The sequence below is a fragment of the Notolepis coatsorum genome (assembly GCF_963971535.1).
Source record: "Notolepis coatsorum genome assembly, chromosome: 4".
NCBI classification, from domain to species: domain Eukaryota; kingdom Metazoa; phylum Chordata; class Actinopteri; order Aulopiformes; family Paralepididae; genus Notolepis; species Notolepis coatsorum.
Genome location: NC_140168.1, coordinates 10,726,076 through 10,747,804, shown reverse-complemented (window position 1 = coordinate 10,747,804; position 21,729 = coordinate 10,726,076). Strand labels below are relative to the sequence as shown.

General features: G+C 44.7%; 2 protein-coding genes across 2 annotated transcripts in view; both read left to right on the top strand.

Annotated features, from left to right (window-relative positions):
* LOC311226401 (uncharacterized protein) overlaps nucleotides 1-21,729 on the top strand; it is a gene marked incomplete at its 5' end in the record, with an annotated part of 864,333 nt that overhangs the window by 544,720 nt on the left and 297,884 nt on the right. The gene's annotated exons all lie outside the window — the stretch shown is intronic.
* The window catches only part of sirt6 (sirtuin 6), a 45,473-nt gene that overhangs the window by 5,983 nt on the left and 17,761 nt on the right, over nucleotides 1-21,729 (top strand). Inside the window, exons 3-5 of the mRNA XM_084313184.1 lie at nucleotides 4,412-4,594; nucleotides 13,921-13,980; nucleotides 15,359-15,454. Coding sequence (XP_084169310.1) covers nucleotides 4,412-4,594; nucleotides 13,921-13,980; nucleotides 15,359-15,454 — 339 coding nt within the window. The remainder of the gene's footprint in view (nucleotides 1-4,411; nucleotides 4,595-13,920; nucleotides 13,981-15,358; nucleotides 15,455-21,729) is intronic.

Here is a 21,729-nt window from a genome sequence, read left to right as displayed (position 1 = left end):
ATATATCTGCTTAGAAAACGAAAATGTAATTTTTTTTTATCCATGTGGTAAATACACAGGTCACAACATGTTTACAGGAACGTTTTGGAGTTGTATTTGGAGTGTATTTCGTGACTGTTGGGAACTAGGCTACACTGGCACACCTACTTCCAGTGAATGACGCTAAGCTAGGCTAACGGTGCGGCTGTTCCCTAAGCCTAATGCATGCACAGAGAAGAAAAGGGTATCTGCTTGTCTAACTCCAGGGTAGATGGCAAATAAGCTAATTTCCCAAAAAGTTGGCGTGTTCCTTTAAAACATACAAAAAAACATTAAACTAATTAAATTAATGTTAGAGCAACACATAATAGAAATCTAGAAAATTGCATGCGATTGAATGTATGCCTTCATTACACAATCTTTTTTTTAGCTGGCATGCAGCGTCACCATGTGTCACATTTACATTTAGTCATCTAGCTAACTCTTTTATTGAAAGCGACTTACAAGTTCTGTACAACAAGTCAGCAGGAAGGGTACAACTCTTTTCAGCTGAGTAACAATGTTCGTTGTCAAAGAGGGTGCTACCGTCTGCACAGTAGTAAAGACATTAGCAGTTGTTTGCAGTACCTCTTAACCGCCAGGTGAGGGCGATAGATCCACCCTGCAGTTGTTTGCAGTACCTCTGAACCAGCAGATGAGGGCGATATATCCTCATTACCGTGGCTTTATTTGACAGTGCTGCCTTGCAGACTGTTGAGAACAGTAACACTCTCAGTCAGACTCTCTGTGCTATTTTTGGTTCAGCCACACAAGGCATTGTTGTACCAGCGTCTCTTGCCGCCACCTTTTTGCCCGTTGTCAAGAGACATCTCAGACCTTCTCATACCTCACTCATTAAACCGGGCCCTTAGATCCTCTTACACACTTCTATTGTCTGTCCCTGGGGCCCGGCTTGCAACCTGGGGTGATCGTGCCTTTCAGGTAGCTGCTTCCAAGCTATGGAACGCCCTCCCTTTCTCGCTGAGATCAGTAGAAACATGCAACTCTTTAAAAAAATAAAAGAAACAGCTAAAAACGCTACTGTTCAGACAGGCGTTTGGCTAATTTTATCTTGGTCTTATTTTGTATTATATCTCTAGTTGGTGTGTTTAATTGGTTCTATGTATTATTAATGATGTTGTTTGATGCTCTTAATTTCTTTTGATTGCAAAGCACTTTGTGATCCTGATCCTGTATCTAGCAAGGTGCTATATAAATAAAATGTACTTCCTTACTTACATGAGATGTGTAAGTGTGTGTGTGTGTGTCAGTCATATCTCAACAAGTAATGGCCAGATTGCTATGAAATTTGCCAGATTCATAACCCCTTGGATTGGTGATTGGTGATTCCATGACATTTTTCCTAGCACCACCATCATGCTTATATTTTCAAATGAGTGCATCTCCTGGCCTGTTTGTTATACAGTCATAAATTGCACTCGCTGTGAACATTCATGACCCCTAAAGGAAGACGCATGTTTATGACAGTGACCCAGTGACCTTTCCTGCAGTGATGTCCTAACTCAGTTGTACAGTAAATAACCAAGTATGGCTTTGTCAGTATTCCAATGTACAGTGTCCCCCACCCACCCCCTACCCCCCCCCCCCCCCCACCTCCAATGTACAGTCCCCCCCCACCCACCCAACCCCACCCCACCTACCAAACCTCCTCCAATGTACAGTTTCTACGTCAAATGTATATACACTCTTTTCTGGACACTTTTTGTATCACAAACAGTACTGTATTTACAAATCTGGTATGTCATAAATGTATAGATGTAGCAGTACTGTCTATCTGTATGTCATGTATGTCATATATGTTATGATGAATTGAAAATGGGGGACCCTGATGTAAACAAGGCGAAAGTCTTTCTCTGGTCTGCATCCCCTTAACAATTGTATGTATTGAGCTGTACTGTACTGTACCCATTCTGCAATCTGTTAATAAACTTTTCAATCAATCAATCAATCAATCAGCGGAAACCTGGCTTTTCATTTTTGATCAGTCTGCCTGTGTCTGTCAGCTTGAGTTGACCTTGGATGGACTATTATTAAAGGCGCAGGCTCCCGTGTGCCTGAATTTCCCCCAAGGAGATCGATAAAGGAATAATCGTATCTTATCTTTTAGAATGCTAGTCCCCACCCGGTAAACAGGATACGCCTAGAGCTGTCCGTCAGGCTGATTTGGCCTTGACTGATACCATTTCTTATGACCACACACGCTCACACACACACACACGCACACACGCACACACACATACACATACACAGTCATACACATACACATACACACACATACTCCGGCACAGCTAGTCTGGCCTTCAGAGATAGAACCTTAGCTTGACATTATTGCAGAGTGTAGAACTTCATGCTACATCAGCGCTGTCTGTCGGCCATCATGATTCCCATGGCTTTTATATGTCCTCGGGCGCCCCCCCCCCCCCCCCCGTGAGAAGAAGATGCACGTAATGCGTGACGTCCGACGAACGCCGGTTTGGTTCTTCTTTGAACCGGTCTCGGGGCCGGGCAGAGGCCGCGAGTGGCGTTGGCAAATGAGAGACGCCGGCGCTGTTGTGGACGAGGTTCAAACGGAATGAGCGAGATGAGACTCGTGTGGTGGTGGTGGTGGTGGGTGTATTTTTAGTATTCTTCACAGACGGCATCTCCCCGCCTGATGCATGCTGATGCGTTACCTCTTCCGCACACTCAGCAAGCTGCCTCGGCGTGAGCGGACATTATACAGTCCCTGTTCAACCTTATATTCCACCCACGCATCCAAACTGTCAGCGCGGGGGGGGGGGGGGTAAGCCACAAAAGACGGTGAGAGTCTGAAAATATTTTGTAGGCATTTTTTCTTAAGTTTTGGAAGTTTCACCACATACATTTTACATAACGCGTCTTCATTTTTGTAGGTTTCCCGGGGTGCAAAAAATGCAGACGGAATTTGGATCGGTGATATTCTACCTTACCCTTTTATACCGTACCTCTAAACCAGGGGTTCTCAAACTTTTTCATACCGCGACCCCATTTTATTTAGGATTTCTTTTGGGGACCTCACACTTGAACACATTGAGTGCCACGGCCCTTCCGGGAAGTGCATCTGGCCTTGCCGTCCATTAACCCCATGTAAACGCTCGCCTTGTTTGTAGAGCTAAACCTATATTTTATATTATAGCTATGGGTCTAATAACGCCGTCGATTGTCAGTGAGTTGCTTCTGGTCAACGTGCAAAAAACGGATAATTTTTTCATCCGTACATTTCCGTTTTAAATATGAATATAGTTTGGGTGCTTCTGAGTAATTCCAGGAAAAAGACGCGAAAATAGCGTTTTTGTGTAATTCACTTATCACCTTGTCATTTTTTGCCTGATTATCAAATCTTCCTGAAATCAACGCTAGATTATCATTATTATGTCTCCTCGTGCATACATGAAATGGGCCCTGGAGCGCGGCGCTGTTGTGTGTGCCTTTACACATATGTTGGATAGGATTATGTAATTGGTTTGTCATTAAAAACCAATAATAATCGCTCGCCGGCTTCGCTGACCAGAGCTCTCTCAGATTCAAAGTTTTAATTGCAGCCTGGAACATACATGTTTCGGAACCAATGAAATAACAACGTTACAATGTACAGTTTCTGACAGCTGGCTGTGTTGTGAAATGTGCATAACGTTATGAATAAACCGCGAAGTCACGCGAAATAACGTTATACGCAAATCTGTTATTATTAGTAAGACACAACATTTCCGTAGCAATTGACCACCAGACTCTTTCTCTTAAGGCATTAACTGGGTTAATTAATATAAATGTTATATTGTAACTGTCTAGTTACACATTGGTTCCGAAACATGTATGTTCCAGGCTGCAATTAAAACTTTGAATCTGAGAGAGCTCTGGTCAGCGAAGCCGGCGAGCGATTATTATTGGTTTTTAATGACAAACCAATTACATAATCCTATCCAACATATGTGTAAAGGCACACACAACATATTCCAGTTAACGGTATATTTTTTTAATGATTCGTTATGGCGTAATCAATACTTCCATGCGTATAAATTGCGTTCGCGACCTCCATGTTTTGGGGCTATTCATCAGAAAACTCGGATCCGGGATTCGGCTCCCATCCGTCGGGCAACAACTGTGGGTTTTCAGCCTCTCTCTCTGGAGCTTAACGGAGTTTCGACTCCTGGCTAGAGGAGCTTGTCGCGGCTCATGCGCATGCGCGCGCTCGGCCAATCAGAGAGGGGTCTGCAGAAATGGCCTCAACCAATCAGAGAGGGGTCTGCAGAAATGCGGCTACGACTTGTAGAGACGCGTGTGGACCATGGAGGAGAGCGGGGAGACTTTTATTCACCTCTCTCTTGACTTCCACCCCCCCTCCCCCCCCCTCCAGGGGACCTAAAGGTGTGTGGACCATGGAGCAGAGGGGGGAGACGCCCCACTTCGAGACCACGTTCGAGGACGCGCGGCCCAGCCTCACCCACATGGCGCTCCTGGGGCTCCAGCGGGCCGGCTACCTGAAGTGCCTCGTCAGCCAGAACGTGGACGGCCTACACGTGCGCTCCGGCTTCCCCAGGTAATAATAATAATTAGGGATGTCCGATATTATCGGCCTACCGATATTGGCATTAAAATGTAATATCAGAAATGATCGGTATCGGTTTAAAAAAAACTTTTTTTTCCTACATTTATTTAACCTTTATTTACCCATGCAAGCAAGTAAGAACAAATTCTTATTTTATTTATTGTCAAAAGTATGCATAATGTTGTGTTAATTCCACGACAAGAGATATGTAATGTTAATTACCTGAAATTATTCAGTTTTTGGGGGGGGGGGGGGGGGGGGGGGACCCTGCATATATCGGTATCGGTTGATATCGGTATCGGAAATTAAGAGTGGGGACAATATCGGTATATCGGTAAAAAAGCCAATATCGAACATCCCTAATAATAATAATATTACAATAATAAGTTTATCATCAAATAATCTTGAGTGAATACGCTGACCTATAAAAAATGCAAATGAAAACATACACATGACTAAGCCTCTCGCATTTTCGGACACACACACACTCACACACGCAAGCTCGCACACACGCACGGGCGAGAAGGGGGTTTGAAAGGATCTAAATTGAATTATGATTCCTCCGATGTTCATCTTTATATTACACATTGGGGTCATTTCGGCAGCCTTCCGCGAAATATCAGCCAGCATAATCAGATATCCCTTCACATCATATGCATAAATATAAATGGTAATACGGTCAGATAAATATCAGAGGAAATGATTAACACATACCACTGAAAAGAACCCTCACAAGATAAAATGTATAGCTATATTATAACGGAAGGTAATTAACAATAATAATAATAATAATAATAATAATAATAATAATAATAATAATAATAATAATAATAATAATAATAATAATAATAATAATAATAATAATAATAATAATAATAATAATAATAATAATAATAATACATTCAATTTATAGTGCACTCTACATTTGGAAACCAAATCTCAGAGTGCTACAGGGTAAAAACATAGACTTTAAAAACATAGGCAATTAAAAAAACAAGGCATAAAAACATTTAAAAAAAGGGATAAAACAACCAAGGCATGTATAAAAAGGTTAAAACTAAGAGAAGGCTTTTGTGAAGTATGTTTCTAGTCCTCTTTTAATAAAGGAAGTAGTGGTCTGTGGTGCTCTGAGGTGGTCAGGGAGGGCGTTCCACAGGCGGGGAGCAGCCCAGCAGGAGGCCTGGTTGCCCCCCTGGTGCGGAGCTTGGTCCTGGGGGGGAAGGAGGCGGTTTGTGTTGGCGGAGCGAAGGTTACAGGTGGAGGGTTCTGGGGTGAGGAGATCTTTGAGGTAGGGGGGGGGGGGGGGGGGCATTTCCGTGGATGCACTGATGGGTCAGAAGGGATATTTTGTATTCAGTCCGGGCGGTGATGGGGAGCCAGTGAGTGAAGTGAGTGGAGGATGGGTGTGATGTGGTCGTGTTTACGCCGCACTCTCATCGGGTAACTCTGCGACCCCTGCCCCCCGCTGACCCCGTCTACCCCCACAGCCAAAGGCAGGCGGAGAGAGGGCGTGAACTCCCCACAGTCACTCGGCTCCGCCCGGCCCCCTGCATGTAGATGAGGGAGGGGAGTCGCCAGAGAGCTCCCAGGATGCGGTCTTTAACTGACCTTTGACCCCGTAGCACTACCTTTTTTATAAGGTTATTCATTTAATTGCATATCACCACTACGTTGTTGGCTATATTATGGTAAAGGGAGGTCACGATAATTATGTACTGTGTATCTTGGAGCTGGGGAAAATCTACGAACCAACGTTTTCTGTGAGCTGAGCTTATGATTCTTCTCATTATTTCCTGCAGTTTGACCCGGAGCTTTAAATGTGGAGTGTTGTTTTATGTTTTACAGTTCCAGCTACAGTCATTCAACCAAAAAAAAAACGTTTAGGAGAACTTTGTCAATGAATTATTATTCATCATCACATCCCAACCATTCATCTTTACATTTCAATAAGGCTGAGACCACTTATCGATAACTGCGTGAATAATTTTGTTGCATGTGTAAATTTCTTTCTAAATACTCTATACTATACTAAAATACTATGTCATGTTTTAGTTAAAACATCCCCATTTCATGTAAATTCACTTGAATTGCAACTCTGCACGGTGCATTCAATATCACATCCAGAGACCAGCGACTATAAAATGAGAAGGATCACTGTGGTAGTTTTGAATGGGGAAATCTGTAACACTAAAGATGGCGGCAACCACAAAGAATTGCTGCAAAATAAACATACATTTGGTTGTTTAAATAATAATAAATTATATATATATATTTTTTTAATACTAATACAAATATCAACATTTATCGATTTTGACCCGATTTATCGATTCTTCCAAATGACATATCGTCTCAGCCTTACTTTCAACCATAGTGAGTGAACTGACCCTGAGCCAGAAATCCAATATTCCATTCAGTGCATGACGTACCGTAGACCCACAGGCCCATTGGGAATGCTCTCCTGTTCTGTGGATAATTAGAAACTAATTTAGATTTCGAGGCTCCAATTCGATTTCTTGATTTATTTGTGCGTTAAAATGTATTCATATAACGCTCTAATTATAGAGATTATATATATTACAGAGCTGGGTTTGGCTCAGAAAAACATTGTCCTCCTTCTTTTGATTAGTAAATATCATACATTTAGTTTTTTATTTTCGATTTAGGGATCGACTTATTGTTATCAAACCATATCTCGAGTTTACTACACATTTCATTTACAATGTCATCAGCGCATTTTCTAAGGTCCTTTCTTGAACTGAATACATTTGTATCGTTTGTATTTGTATCGTCGGCAAATAAAACAAATTGCAATATGCAATAATAAAACACTCGCTATATTCAAAACCTATTTACGTCACCGCTTCCCTAATAAGCAATTTCTCAGCTATACGTCCAGACCGCCATCAGCCTCTTCCTTTGAATGGCCAGTATACACTTCTAATATTACCATATAGAGTCGCTACTCGACATCCACATCATTCATCATAACAAGGCAGTGTTTCCCACAGGATTTTGTGAGACTGTGGCGGGTGAACCTCTGACCCTCTAGGGGGGTCCGGGGGCATGCTCAAGTTTCAAGTTCAAGTTTCTCCCCCGTGAATTGTTATTTTTTTTGTACATTTGAAAGTTAAATGCATCAATCTGGTGCACTTTGAGAGCAAAATAAAGAAGCCAGATCTATGATGAACTTTGTGCTCAAAACACAAAATCGACTAGACTAGAGCGTACATTTGAGCCATCAAAGAAATGAAGCAAAAGTGGTTACCTGTGTTGAACTGGTTTATTTTTTTTGAAAATAAAAAGATATACTGGATTACTATTACGACTACTACCACTGCCAATACTACTCATACATCCCTATTGGCAAACTATATATTTAAAAATAAATATATATATTTTCGGTTCATTATAAAACTGTGGGCGGGACAAATGAGGTGCAAATCCAGAGCCTGCAGAATAATGAAAGACCCCCACCACCCCAATAACAGCCTGTTCCAGCTGCTGAGGTCAGGCAGACGCCTGCGAACCCCAGCTACTAGGACAGAGAGGCTTAGGCTCAGCTTCTTCCCCCAGGCCATCAGAGTCCTGAACAATGAACATTGAGTGCCACAGAACACTGATTTATCCACACACAAGCACACATGAGCACACACACGACACGCACGCTGTGCACGCTCACACACCAGCAGCCACTTTAACACTTTAACATGAGCGGGCACACACTCATGCCGCACACGCCCACACTTATGGCCAAAAAGGAAAGGTCACTTTAATATTACCAGTATAACAACAGTAACAGTGTATTGCACTACCTAAGCTACCTAGCATGTCCTATATGCCCTGTAAATAACTATGTACAGATACCGAGATGTCCCACCATGTTACCTGTTACCTGTTTATTGCACAATGTTGTTTTTTATTGGATTCTATTACATGTTGTACCACTGTATTGCACATCGTTGCGGGCAAGACCACCCGCATTTCATTGTATACTTGTATGCCGTGACAAATAAAACTCTTGACTTGACTTGACTTGAATGAGCGGGCCGCCACAGTCTAGGTAATTAATGGGAAACACTGCAAGGAAATAATGCAGCAGACTGAAGTGACATGCTGTATTCTTATCTGTGCTGGTGCCAGTTCACAGAGTGGGTTCTGTGGAGGGCCACAGTGAGTTCTGTGGTGGGCCACAGTGAGTTCCGTGGAGGGCCACAGTGAGTTCTGTGGAGGGCCACAGTGAGTTCTGTGGAGGGCCACAGTGAGTTCTGTGGAGGGCCACAGTGAGTTCTGTGGAGGGCCACAGTGGGTTCTGTGGAGGGCCACAGTGAGTTCTGTGGAGGGCCACAGTGGGTTCTGTGGAGGGCCACAGTGAGTTCTGTGGAGGGCCACAGTGGGTTCTGTGGAGGGCCACAGTGAGTTCTGTGGAGGGCCACAGTGAGTTCTGTGGAGGGCCACAGTGGGTTCTGTGGAGGGCCACAGTGAGTTCTGTGGAGGGCCATAGTGAGTTCTGTGGAGGGCCACAGTGAGTTCTGTGGAGGGCCTTAGTGAGTTCTGTGGAGGGCCACAGTGGGTTCTGTGGAGGGCCACAGTGGGTTCTGTGGAGGGCCATAGTGAGTTCTGTGGAGGGCCACAGTGAGTTCTGTGGAGGGCCTTAGTGAGTTCTGTGGAGGGCCTTAGTGAGTTCTGTGGAGGGCCTTAGTGAGTTCTGTGGAGGGCCTTAGTGAGTTCTGTGGAGGGCCTTAGTGAGTTCTGTGGAGGGCCACAGTGAGTTCTGTGGAGGGCCACAGTGAGTTCTGTGGAGGGCCTTAGTGAGTTCTGTGGAGGGCCACAATGAGTTCTGTGGAGGGCCACAGTGAGTTCTGTGGAGGGCCACAGTGTGGGTTATGTGGAGGGCCACAGTGGGTTCTGTTGAGGGCCACAGTGTGTTCTGTGGAGGGCCACAGTGGGTTCTGTGGAGGGCCACAGTGGGTTCTGTGGAGGGCCACAGTGAGTTCTGTGGAGGGCCATAGTGGGTTCTGTGGAGGCCACAGTGGGTTCTGTGGAGGGCCACAGTGAGTTCTGTGGAGGGCCTTAGTGAGTTCTGTGGAGGGCCACAGTGAGTTCTGTGGAGGGCCTTAGTGAGTTCTGTGGAGGGCCACAGTGAGTTCTGTGGAGGGCCACAGTGAGTTCTGTGGAGGGCCACAGTGAGTTCTGTGGAGGGCCACAGTGAGTTCTGTGGAGGGCCTTAGTGAGTTCTGTGGAGGGCCACAGTGAGTTCTGTGGAGGGCCACAGTGAGTTCTGTGGAGGGCCACAGTGAGTTCTGTGGAGGGCCACAGTGAGTTCTGTGGAGGGCCTTAGTGAGTTCTGTGGAGGGCCACAGTGAGTTCTGTGGAGGGCCACAGTAAGTTCCGTGGAGGGCCACAGTGAGTTCTGTGGAGGGCCACAGTGAGTTCTGTGGAGGGCCACAGTGAGTTCTGTGGAGGGCCACAGTGAGTTCTGTGGAGGGCCACAGTGGGTTCTGTGGAGGGCCACAGTGAGTTCTGTGGAGGGCCACAGTGGGTTCTGTGGAGGGCCACAGTGAGTTCTGTGGAGGGCCTTAGTGAGTTCTGTGGAGGGCCACAGTGAGTTCTGTGGAGGGCCTTAGTGAGTTCTGTGGAGGGCCACAGTGAGTTCTGTGGAGGGCCTTAGTGAGTTCTGTGGAGGGCCACAGTGAGTTCTGTGGAGGGCCACAGTGAGTTCTGTGGAGGGCCACAGTGAGTTCTGTGGAGGGCCTTAGTGAGTTCTGTGGAGGGCCACAGTGAGTTCTGTGGAGGGCCACAGTGAGTTCTGTGGAGGGCCACAGTGAGTTCTGTGGAGGGCCTTAGTGAGTTCTGTGGAGGGCCACAGTGAGTTCTGTGGAGGGCCACAGTGAGTTCTGTGGAGGGCCTTAGTGAGTTCTGTGGAGGGCCACAGTGAGTTCTGTGGAGGGCCTTAGTGAGTTCTGTGGAGGGCCACAGTGAGTTCTGTGGAGGGCCACAGTGAGTTCTGTGGAGGGCCACAGTAAGTTCCGTGGAGGGCCACAGTGAGTTCTGTGGAGGGCCACAGTGAGTTCTGTGGAGGGCCACAGTGAGTTCTGTGGAGGGCCACAGTGAGTTCTGTGGAGGGCCACAGTGGGTTCTGTGGAGGGCCACAGTGAGTTCTGTGGAGGGCCACAGTGAGTTCTGTGGAGGGCCACAGTGGGTTCTGTGGAGGGCCACAGTGTGGTGGTCTCTCTCTCTCTCGTTTCGGGAGCAGCTGTAGCGCGCGGCACAGTGTGTATGTTATGTGTGCTCTGTCGCGAGGGTCTATCTGATTCTCTCTCTCTCTCTCGCTCTCTCTCTCTCGCTCGCTCTGTCAAACCCCGTTTGGTGCGCTACAACCACAGAGCCAATCGGATCACTATCCGCTCCATCCTCGCCTCATTACGTCACGATGCGAGTCAAATCAGAATGACCTAATTAAATCGAGCAGGAAATGGTCTGAGCTGAATGAGAGCAATCCGCCAATATGGTATTTAGACACAAAAACACATTGATACTAACTCCTATTACTATAATACAATGCTAGAGACTCAAAAAAGACATTTATAATGCATCTCACCTTTAAATCTTAGTCAAAAAGTGCATTCCATGTCAATAATGAGAATATATAAAAGGCAAGTATTTCACAATATTTGCACAGCTCTTTATATTTAGTGAGTAGTATTTAGGGGTGGCATTTTTAATACTACCGGTACTACCTTTGTACATTGTACTTTTGTAGTACAGTGTCTTTGTATTTGAAAGGAAAACTCCAACATTTTGGGAAATTAGCTTATTTGCCATCTACCCTGGAGTTAGACAAGAAGATGCATACCTTTTTCTTCTCTGTGCATGCAGTAGGAGTAGGAAGACGTTGGGAACTAGGCTAATGGAGGAACCTACTTCCAGTGACTGACGCTAAGCTAGGCTAACAGTGCGCGTCTTCCTACTCCTACTGCATGCACAGAGAAGAAAAAAGGTATGTATCTTCTTGTCTAACTCCAGGGTAGATGGCAAATAAACTAATTTCCCAAAATGTTGGAGTTTTCCTTTAACTTGGGGAGATAAAGGCATGGATGAACAGCAACTTCCTCCAACTAAACAGCAAAAAAACCGAGGCACTTCTAATTGTCACCCCTCACCAGGTTCAGTCTTCATCCATATCACATCTCACCTTTGACGGCCAGGTAATCCCCCTCTCCCCCTCAGTCACAAATCTGGGGGTTCGATTTGACCCCCACCTGACCTTCAACATCCACATAAAACACCTCTGCAAGACCTCATTATTTTTTTTATTATATATTTTTTTTTATTATTTTTTAAACAAACATGACAACACACGATAAGATATACCGTACAACCATTAATTAACAGTGCATATCCAATGAAATTACCATTTAGTCAAATGTCTTATACAGGATATACCCCTAATACCTGTTATCTAAAAACCTACACACATATGCTCTAGCTCGTACCCCCCCCTCCCGGACCCCCCTTTGGATAATCCAACCATTATAACTTGTTCCTAACCAGACACTACCATTATATGCTAGCTTTTATTCTCTCCACCACTTCTAACCACATTGTCATTTTGGATTCATTGAGACCCAAAATTCTTGCTGTAGATATTTCTTGATAAATCACATCGAGATATGTAAGAGTCCAGACCTTCCGGCAAATTTTTTTCCGGTTGAAACCATCGTGATGCTATCAGCTTTTTAGCCACTGTGATACCGGATAAAACTAATCTCTTTAGCTGTGGAGGTACTGCATGCTCAAAGACATCATTCAGCAGTAATACAGAGGGGTGTACAGGTATATCCAGAGTTAAGAGATTTGCTAATTGCTGGGTCACTTCTTTCCAAAATATCTTAACTGGTGGGCAGTCCCAGTACATGTGCATAAATGTCCCTTCGTCCCCATTTGTACATAGGGAGCATTTGGAGTCTTGTTTAAGACCTGTGCAAGACCTCATTCTATCACCTAAAAAATATATCAAAACTCAGTCCCACTCTAACCCTGTCGGATGCAGAGAAGCTTGTCCATGCCTTTATCTCCTCAAGACTGGACTACTGTAACGGACTCTTCATCGGGATTCCTGGCAAGAGCATCCAAAAGCTGCAATACATCCAGGATCCTGATGAGAGTCCGTAAACACGATCACATAACCCCCATCCTCCACTCACTACACTGGCTCCCCGTCTCATCCCGGATCAATTACAAAATCCTGATGCTCACCCATAACTGCATAAACGGACACGCACCCCTCTACCTTCAGGAACTCATCACTCCACAATCCTCCACCCGCACCCTCAGATCCGCAGGTAGCCTGCTCCTCCTGGTCCCCAATACCCGGCTCTGCACCATGGGTGACCCAGCCTTCTGCACGGCTGCACCACGCCTGTGGAACAGCCTCCCCATCCAGCTGAGGGCACCACAGAGCCTGGACTCTTTTAAAGCAGGCCTGGAAACCTACCTGTTCAAAAAGGCCTTTGACTGTTAGCTTTTTATTTTTATTTTCTTGTGCTGTTGTTTTTTCATTCTCTGTTTATACTATGTTTTTAATTAACTATGTTCTATTTTTATCTTATTTTTATTCTGTATTTTATTTGTTTTACTAATAACTATTTTATTTTTGTAACTATGTTTTAACCCTGTAGTGTAGCACTTTGGGATCCCAGCGAACAAAAAGTGCATTACAAATTCAATCTATTATTATTATTATTATTATTATTATTATTATTATTATTATTATTATTATTATTATTATTATTATTATTATTATTATTATTATTATTATTATTATTAACCTTTAGTATTATGGATATTAAACATGCTGGCAGAGTACATGCATCCATGTTGTCGTGAACATTTTAATTAAATAAAGAAATTCCCTATCCATAGTCGCCGTGGGAAAAAATTAAATAAAAAATAAATTCCTACCCATGGCCTTAACTGACAACCAACAGGAACCAAACTATTTATTTTGTTAGGCCTTATTGGCCACAGAGAGGTTTTCAATCAGAAGGTGTCTTGCTGTTGTTTATTCAGTAGGGAAGGTATGATTTGGATGGTTATTGACTTTCTGTTCCCCCCTCTCTTCCTCTTCCTCCACCCCTCTCTCCCTCCACCCCTCCCCTCTTTCTCTTCCTCCACCCTCCCCTCTTCCTCCACCCCTCTCTTCCTCTTCCTCCACCCCTCCCCTCTTCCTCTTCCTCCACCCTCCCCTCTTCCTCTTCCTCCACCCCTCCACCACCCCTCTTCCTCCACCCCTCCCCTCCTTCATCTAACTCTAATAGGGACAAGTTATCAGAGCTTCATGGAAACATGTTTGTGGAGGAGTGTAAGAAATGTGGCCGGTATGTACACACACACACGCACACACACACACGCACGCACGCACGCACGCACGCACGCACACACACACACACACACACACACACACACACACACACACACACACACACACACACACACACACACACACACACACACACACACACACACACACGTACACACACACACGTACACACACACACGTACACACACACACGTACACGTACACGTACACACACACATGTACACACACACACGTACACACACACACGTACACACACACACGTACACACACACACGTACACACACACACGTACACACACACACGTACACACACACACACACACACTTACATACACACACACACACACACATACACATACACACACTGACATACATACTTACATACACACACACACACACACACTTACACACACACATACACACACACATACTTACATACACACACACACACACACACTTACATACACACTTACACACACCCACACACACACACACACACACACACTCACATACACACACACACTTACATACACACACACATATACACACACACACACACACACACACACACCACACACACTTACATACACACACACTCGCGTACACACATACATACATACACACACACACTTACATACTCTTGCATACACACACACTTACATACACACACTCACGTATACACATACACACACGTACACACATATACACACGTACACACATATTATACACACGCGCGCGCATACACACACATACACACATACAGTATACACACACGCACACACTGTAATGTGTACACAGACACACAGACACTCGCACACCACCTGGTTGTTCTATTTAAAGACCTACTGCAGTTCTTAAAAACACTCAACAACCTGAAACTCATTGATTTATTGAACCACTTCCCTGCTCACGTGGATCAGAGGGGGGCACTGCTGCTACAGTAGCCTGAGGCAGGAAGCCTCCCTCTTGAATACTAATGTAGGTCTTCATGTTGTTCCCTTTCACTGCCACACTACAGAAGGTTAACCCTTTCACTGCCACACTACAGAAGGTTAACCCTTTCACTGCCACACTACAGAAGGTTAACCCTTTCACTGCCACACTACAGAAGGTTAACCCTTTCACTGCCACACTACAGAAGGTTAACCCTTTCACTGCCACACTACAGAAGGTTAACCCTTTCACTGCCACACTACAGAATGTTAACCCTTTCACTGCCACACGACAAAGGGTTAACCCTTTTACTACCACACTACAGACGGTTAACGACACTTTAAAAATGTTTGCCTGGTATGGATCGGCCTGATTATTAGCGGCCCACCCGCCCGCCTGTTGGCAGGAGAACTGAACTGTCGTGTGCGGCGGTGGTCTTTGCAGGCAGTATGTGAGGGAGAAGGTGATCGGTGTGATGGGACTGAAGCCGACCGGTCGGTACTGTGAAGTGGTGCGCTCCAGGGGACTCCGAGCCTGCAGGTAAACGCCACACTCTCCAATGGCTCACTGGGGCTGTCGAAATTGGCCAAAAATGATGTTCGTCCTTAATACAGACTAGGCAGAATTTCAGAAAATGTGCTTGTATAAAGTGCTGAAGGCATTTCGTGTTTATTTTTGGTACACAACATTTCTAGGGGTATTAAGGGGTGCTGAATCCAAATCTGCTGTATACCAAGCTCAAAAATGTCAAATAAGGTCTCAGAATTGAGAAGTCCAACATGGCCGCCAGCACCAGGCCCTCTCTCCACAGAAACAGGTGCTAAACCCACAGTTTTTTATTCTACTGACATGAAACTTTGCACAGAAGATCTGCACCTATGGAGGAAAAAAGTATGAATATAGCTGGGGTGCAACCATGAGAGTAACAGGGTGATTTTGACTAACTGTAATCTTTGTATAGGCGAGGATAATTTTTTTTTAATTTCTTCAGTGTTTGCAGGAATACTTCAGCAATTTGGTAATAACTGTACAGTGTTGGACACCAACATTAGAATCCCCCAAGTCTTAGTTTTCTTCAGGTACCAAGTTTATGCAAGTTTCTCTTATAAATCTGGATATATAAGCATTTTAATGTAAGCATGCTGTTTTAGGCGAATTTTCTAAAAATAAATGGTGGGGCTTAATGAGTTAAGTGTGACTACACAAGGTACAAACCTGAATTAAATGTGCTTTTGTAAGTGTTCTTACATACATCAACAAGGACGTAGTCACACCGGAGATTCAAGAATCCATACTTGGCGCAGAACACCTTGGACAGGCACAACTGAACATGTTTGTGGACAAACGTTTGTGTGAACCTCCAGATAGTGACCAGCACCTGAACCTGAAATCACCCATTCGAAAGAACAAAGCCAAGACATTTGCCTTGTGAGGGCTGGAGAGGACTGCATGCTGCCCAACGAGGGGGCGTGCCGCTTTTCTACTTCACGCACCTGTGAGTGGTTGGTAATTAGCCCCTCGAGAGACTACAAAGACTGCCGACTGCCTTCCACTCATGGCCAGGTCATCTTGTTGCCACCATCTACTGCCGCGTCTCCGGCGTGAGACGTCGTGCCATCTACATCCTACCACCTACTGCCGCATCCCCAGTGTGAGACGTCGGCGCCGTTTTCCTGCTGGGACGTTTCCATGCTCCTGTGGATTTCCCTGTGTGAGCACCGCCATGCTCCTGTGGATATTCCCTGTGTGATCACCGCTTCCGTGCGGTCCTCGTTTTTCAAGTTCCCTGTCGGCACCTTTGCCTGGTGAGTCTCGTGACTACCTGAACATTTCTGTGATGTCCTGGATGTTTTTTCGGTCACCCTTTAAAGGACCAGCGCTGCATTTTTTGTTGTTCATGGACTCTAGTGTATTTCACCCTTAAAGGGTCAGTGCTCCCTTTTTTCCCTGTGAAATAAATAATGCCCTGTTTTTGGCTAACTCTCATACCTGTCTTGTGTTGTGCTATTGGGGTTGCTATACAAACCATAACATGCCTCTTTGTATGAAGTTGTGCAACTTTCCAAGAACAAGCAAAACACCATCAAAGTGGACAAGCTCATCACAGTTTACAGAGCAGGTCGTAAGGTAGACCTTGACAATATCCTCCAGCATGAGCTCATGCCCATCCCGCCATCTCTGGCCACAACTAACGGGAGTCTATATTACACCAACAAGTCTGTGTTAGCAAATATACTGACGAAACAAGTTAAAACCCCTGCAGATCTTACCCTTCAGGGACCCAGCTGCCTGGTCATTGATGGCCAAGCTCTGGTAATGGCACTCGGAAAGCCACCTGACACTACAACATTTGGTGACTATGCCAACAAGTTCACTGACACCGTGTTGAAGATGGGAGCAAAATACCAGAGGGTAGATGTCGTCTTTGACAGATACCATGACCAATCCATCAAAACAGGCACAAGGGTGAAACGCAAACAGCGCCACAGACCAGTACGTCGTGAAATCGTGTTCCACTTCCTGCCGATTGGTCGAGCTTTGTTTGAAGACAACAAATCAGATATCGCTCAACTACTCTCAAACCACCTGATAGAACACAGCCCGGATGATGAACCTGTAGTTGTAGTATCAGGGAGGTTTTCTGAAGCGACAACTGTCAAGTCAACAGATCCAGATCTTGAAGTCTCCTCTCTGAGTGCTGACCATGAGGAAGCTGATACAAGTCTGATTTTCTCATCCAGGCTCCAGTGGAAACAATCGTCGTGTCAGCGCGTGACACAGATGTGCTGCTTCTACTCTTGGCTCACTATGACAGAATCCGATGTACGCATCTCTACATGAAAGCTGGGATATCGAAGGATCCAAAATATTTTCCAGTACATGACATTAGAAAGCTACTATCTGATGATCAACTGGACACAATCCTTGCCTTCCATGCCCTCACCGGATGTGACAGTGTGTCCCAGTTCAGTGGTCACGGAAAGAAAACAGCCTGGCAGGTGTTCGAGCACCATCACACTGATCTTGCTGGCCTTGGGAAGGGCCCTTTCACAGAAGATCAACAGAGAGATTAATCTGCAAGATCTATGGTTGGCTGGGATCTATGGCTGGGAATAACAGCACCAGCCTACAAACCACTGCAATGGAGGGGGGGGGGGGGCACTGCTGATGGAGACTCAGTGTTCAGGATAACAGAACATGAGGTGAGGAGGACGTTTAAGAAAGTGAATATCAGGAAGGCAGCAGGACCGGACAATATCCCCGGCCACGTCCTAAAAGTCTGTGCCGACCAACTGGCCCCGGTATTCACTGACATATTTAACCTGTCCTTAGAACAGGCTGTCTTCCCCACCTGTCTGAAGAAGTCCACCATTATCCCTGTACCCAAAAAATCCAAGCCTGCTTGCCTCAACGACTACCACCCTGTAGCTCTCACCTCCATAGCCATGAAGTGCTTTGAGAAGCTAGTGAAGGACTACATCTATTCCTCCCTCCCCATCAACCTGGACCCCCTGCAATTTGCATACCGCCCCAACAGGTCCACGGCGGACGCCATAGTCCATGTGCTGCACACAGCAGCATCACACCTGGACAAGAGGCAGGGGAACTATGTGAGAATGCTATTCATCGACTACAGCTCAGCATTCAATACCATAGTCCCCTCCAAACTCCTAGCCAAGCTCAGGGACCTGGGCTTGAACTATGACCTCTGCCAGTGGGTCTTGGACTTCCTGACGGGTAGACCCCAGGTGGTGAGAGCAGGCAACTGCACCTCCTCATCCATCACTCTCAACATAGGGGCCCCCCAGGGCTGTGTCCTGAGTCCCCTCCTCCACTCCCTGTACACACATGACTGTGTGGCACAGCGGAACAACAACACAATCATCAAATTTGCTGACGACACAGTAGTGGTGGGCCTGATCTCTGCCAACGACGAGAGGGCCTACCTGGAAGAGGTTCAGGTTCTAGCGGGATGGTGTCAAGAGAACAGCCTCTCAGCAAAACAAAGGAGATGATTGTGGACTTTAGGAGGTCGGGGGTCAGGGACTACAGCCTCCTCAGCATCGACGGGGCACCGGTTGAGAGAGTGAACAGTTTTAAGTACCTCGGAGTCCACATATCCGAGGACTTGACATGGACCACACACATTGACAGTGTTATCAAGAAGGCACGACAACGCCTCTACTTCCTTAGGCACTTAAGGAAGTTCAATGTGAGTCAGAAGATCCTCAAGAACTTCTACTCATGCACAATAGAGAGCATCCTGACTGGCAATATCACCTCCTGGTTTGGGAATAGCACTGCACAAGACCGCAGCAGACTACAGAGAGTGGCCCGTTCAGCCGAACGCACAATTGAAGGTGGGCTTCCCACTCTCAAGACATTTACAACAAGCGGTGCATGGGCAAGGCTAAGAGAATAATCAAAGACTCCAGCCACTCAAACAACTGCCTCTTTGAACTGCTGCGGTCAGGCAAGCGATACCGGAGTCTCATGGCAAGCACAGAGAGACTCAGAAGGAGCTTCTATCCCCAGGCCATCAGGATGCTCAATGAATGAACAATGAACAATAAGCAAACCATCAACACACCCACAGCGCACATACACTCACTTAAATAAACAACACACTGTAGCACCCACTTTACCACTTTAGACACACTTTACACTTTATATTTATATTTATATTATTAGTAAGGAAATTGCATATCATTCTCATTCCTTATTGCACCTCACCACTACAAGGTGGCATCACAAGCTAAGCTATACCTCACCATTTTTGTACCAGCTGTACATACTGTATATATAGATACACTGAACAATTTTGTTGTTTACACTTGTTTACCTACTTGACTTCTTATTTTATACTTATTATACTTATTTTATACTATCTTGTTATTATCTAGCACACTCTCACGAGCAACACAGAAAGAAACATTTCATGCAAAGTATTCTGTATTCTGTATGACAACTAATAAAGAAACTTGAACATTCACTTATATTGATATGGTAAATTATTTTAATTTTATTATATTATATAATCTATTCTATTCTATTCAGGAAAAGTGGCATTGGATGAATCATGCAACTGCAAGACACCTGCGACACCTGCCTGAATACGATTGATGACTGACAATGAATGACTGTACCCAAGCTACTGTACGCATATTAAGGACTATCTAATTTGCATAAATGGCATGTTGATTAAAAAAATTCAAGAGAAAAGAGTTTGATGAATAAATCCATGGCCTGGGATCATCCTGCTTTTCTTTCTTATTTGGTTGATGAGTTATGCATCAATAATGACCACCGTTTCTGCTATGAGTTTCGAGCAACATTTTCACAACTGATCTAAAATCAGGATATTATTTAAAATTCCTCATGTATGCAAACATATAAAAACACATTTCATTCATGTTTCTACCTTGTTTAGTCAAAAAGATATGCACTTAAATAGATTTCAGCCTCGCGCTGGCGGCCATGTTGGATTTCTCAATTTTGAGGCCTTATTTGAAATTTTTTAGCTTGGTATACAGCAGATTTGGATTCAGCACCCCTTAATACCCCTAGAAATGTTGTGTACCAAAAATAAACACGAAATGCCTTCAGGGTTATACTTTTCTGAAAATTGACCCTGTCTATAACACATTGGTTGCCAAAATCGCTTTTCAGCGTTATTGCCCGCCATGCGTTGACCGCCAAGATCGCTGTATAGCGTTTTTGAGATCACTATTAAATTTTTTCGACATGGCATTCATAATTCAACCACCCAATAAAATGGGCACAACCCCCGGCGGTCAATGTGTTAAGCCCGATCGGCCCGTTGCACAAATAGATCAATACAGTCCTTAACCCTTTCACTGCTGCACTACCAAACGGTTAACCCTTTCACTGCGACAATACACAGAAGGTTAACCCTTTCACTGCCACACAACAGCAGGTTAACCCTTTCACTGCCACACTACAGAAGGTTAACCCTTTACTATCACACTACCGACGGTAATGTGATAGTAAAGGGTTAACCTTCTGTAGTGTGGCAGTGAGAGGGTTAAGTGATGATGTGTTTCTTTTTCAAATGTAGCCAAGGGTAAAATCCCTAACCCTATCAAAACAGCAGTCAAAGTGTATATTTTCAGGACTACATTTGTTTAGCAATGATTTCAAGTGTTATTAGCGAAATATGAGCTTATTAAAAATATCTGCGCATGAAATCGTTGTAGTCAAAAGAAAGAGGAGACCCAGGGTTTTCGATGGACATCTAAATGTCATAAAATGGTGACGAGCGCAATGTCTGCTGCGCCACCCAGCCGCCCCCCGGGTCTCTCTTTCTTTTGACTACAACGATTTCATGAGTGCTTCCTGCGTATAAATCCTCCGATTTCCGATGCAATGCACAGATATTTTTTATAAGCTCATATTTTGCTAATAAGACTTGAATTATATATTATATGGTCACATGCTTGGTGTTCTACAAACTTTTTTTTTTTTTTAATTTATTATTATTTTTTTTACTTTGAGTTTAAAAGTAGTAAAGGTTAGACATTCTGGAATGGTGGTAGGTAACCTGTTCCACAACATACTTCCCTGCACTGACGAGACATTCTGACCGAAAATGGCACATCGGCGCTGCACCTCGCAATCCTCTCTAGAGGTCGACCGAGTCCTGTGACCACGATCACACTTGAAATGAGGGCAGATAGGTTTTCTGAAAGTTCTCATGGTGTCCTTGACTGAGAAGAACTGATTTTCATAATGAAATGTTGGATTATTATTTCTACAAGCTATTTCTAAAAACATTGAAATACAAATAAAGTGTG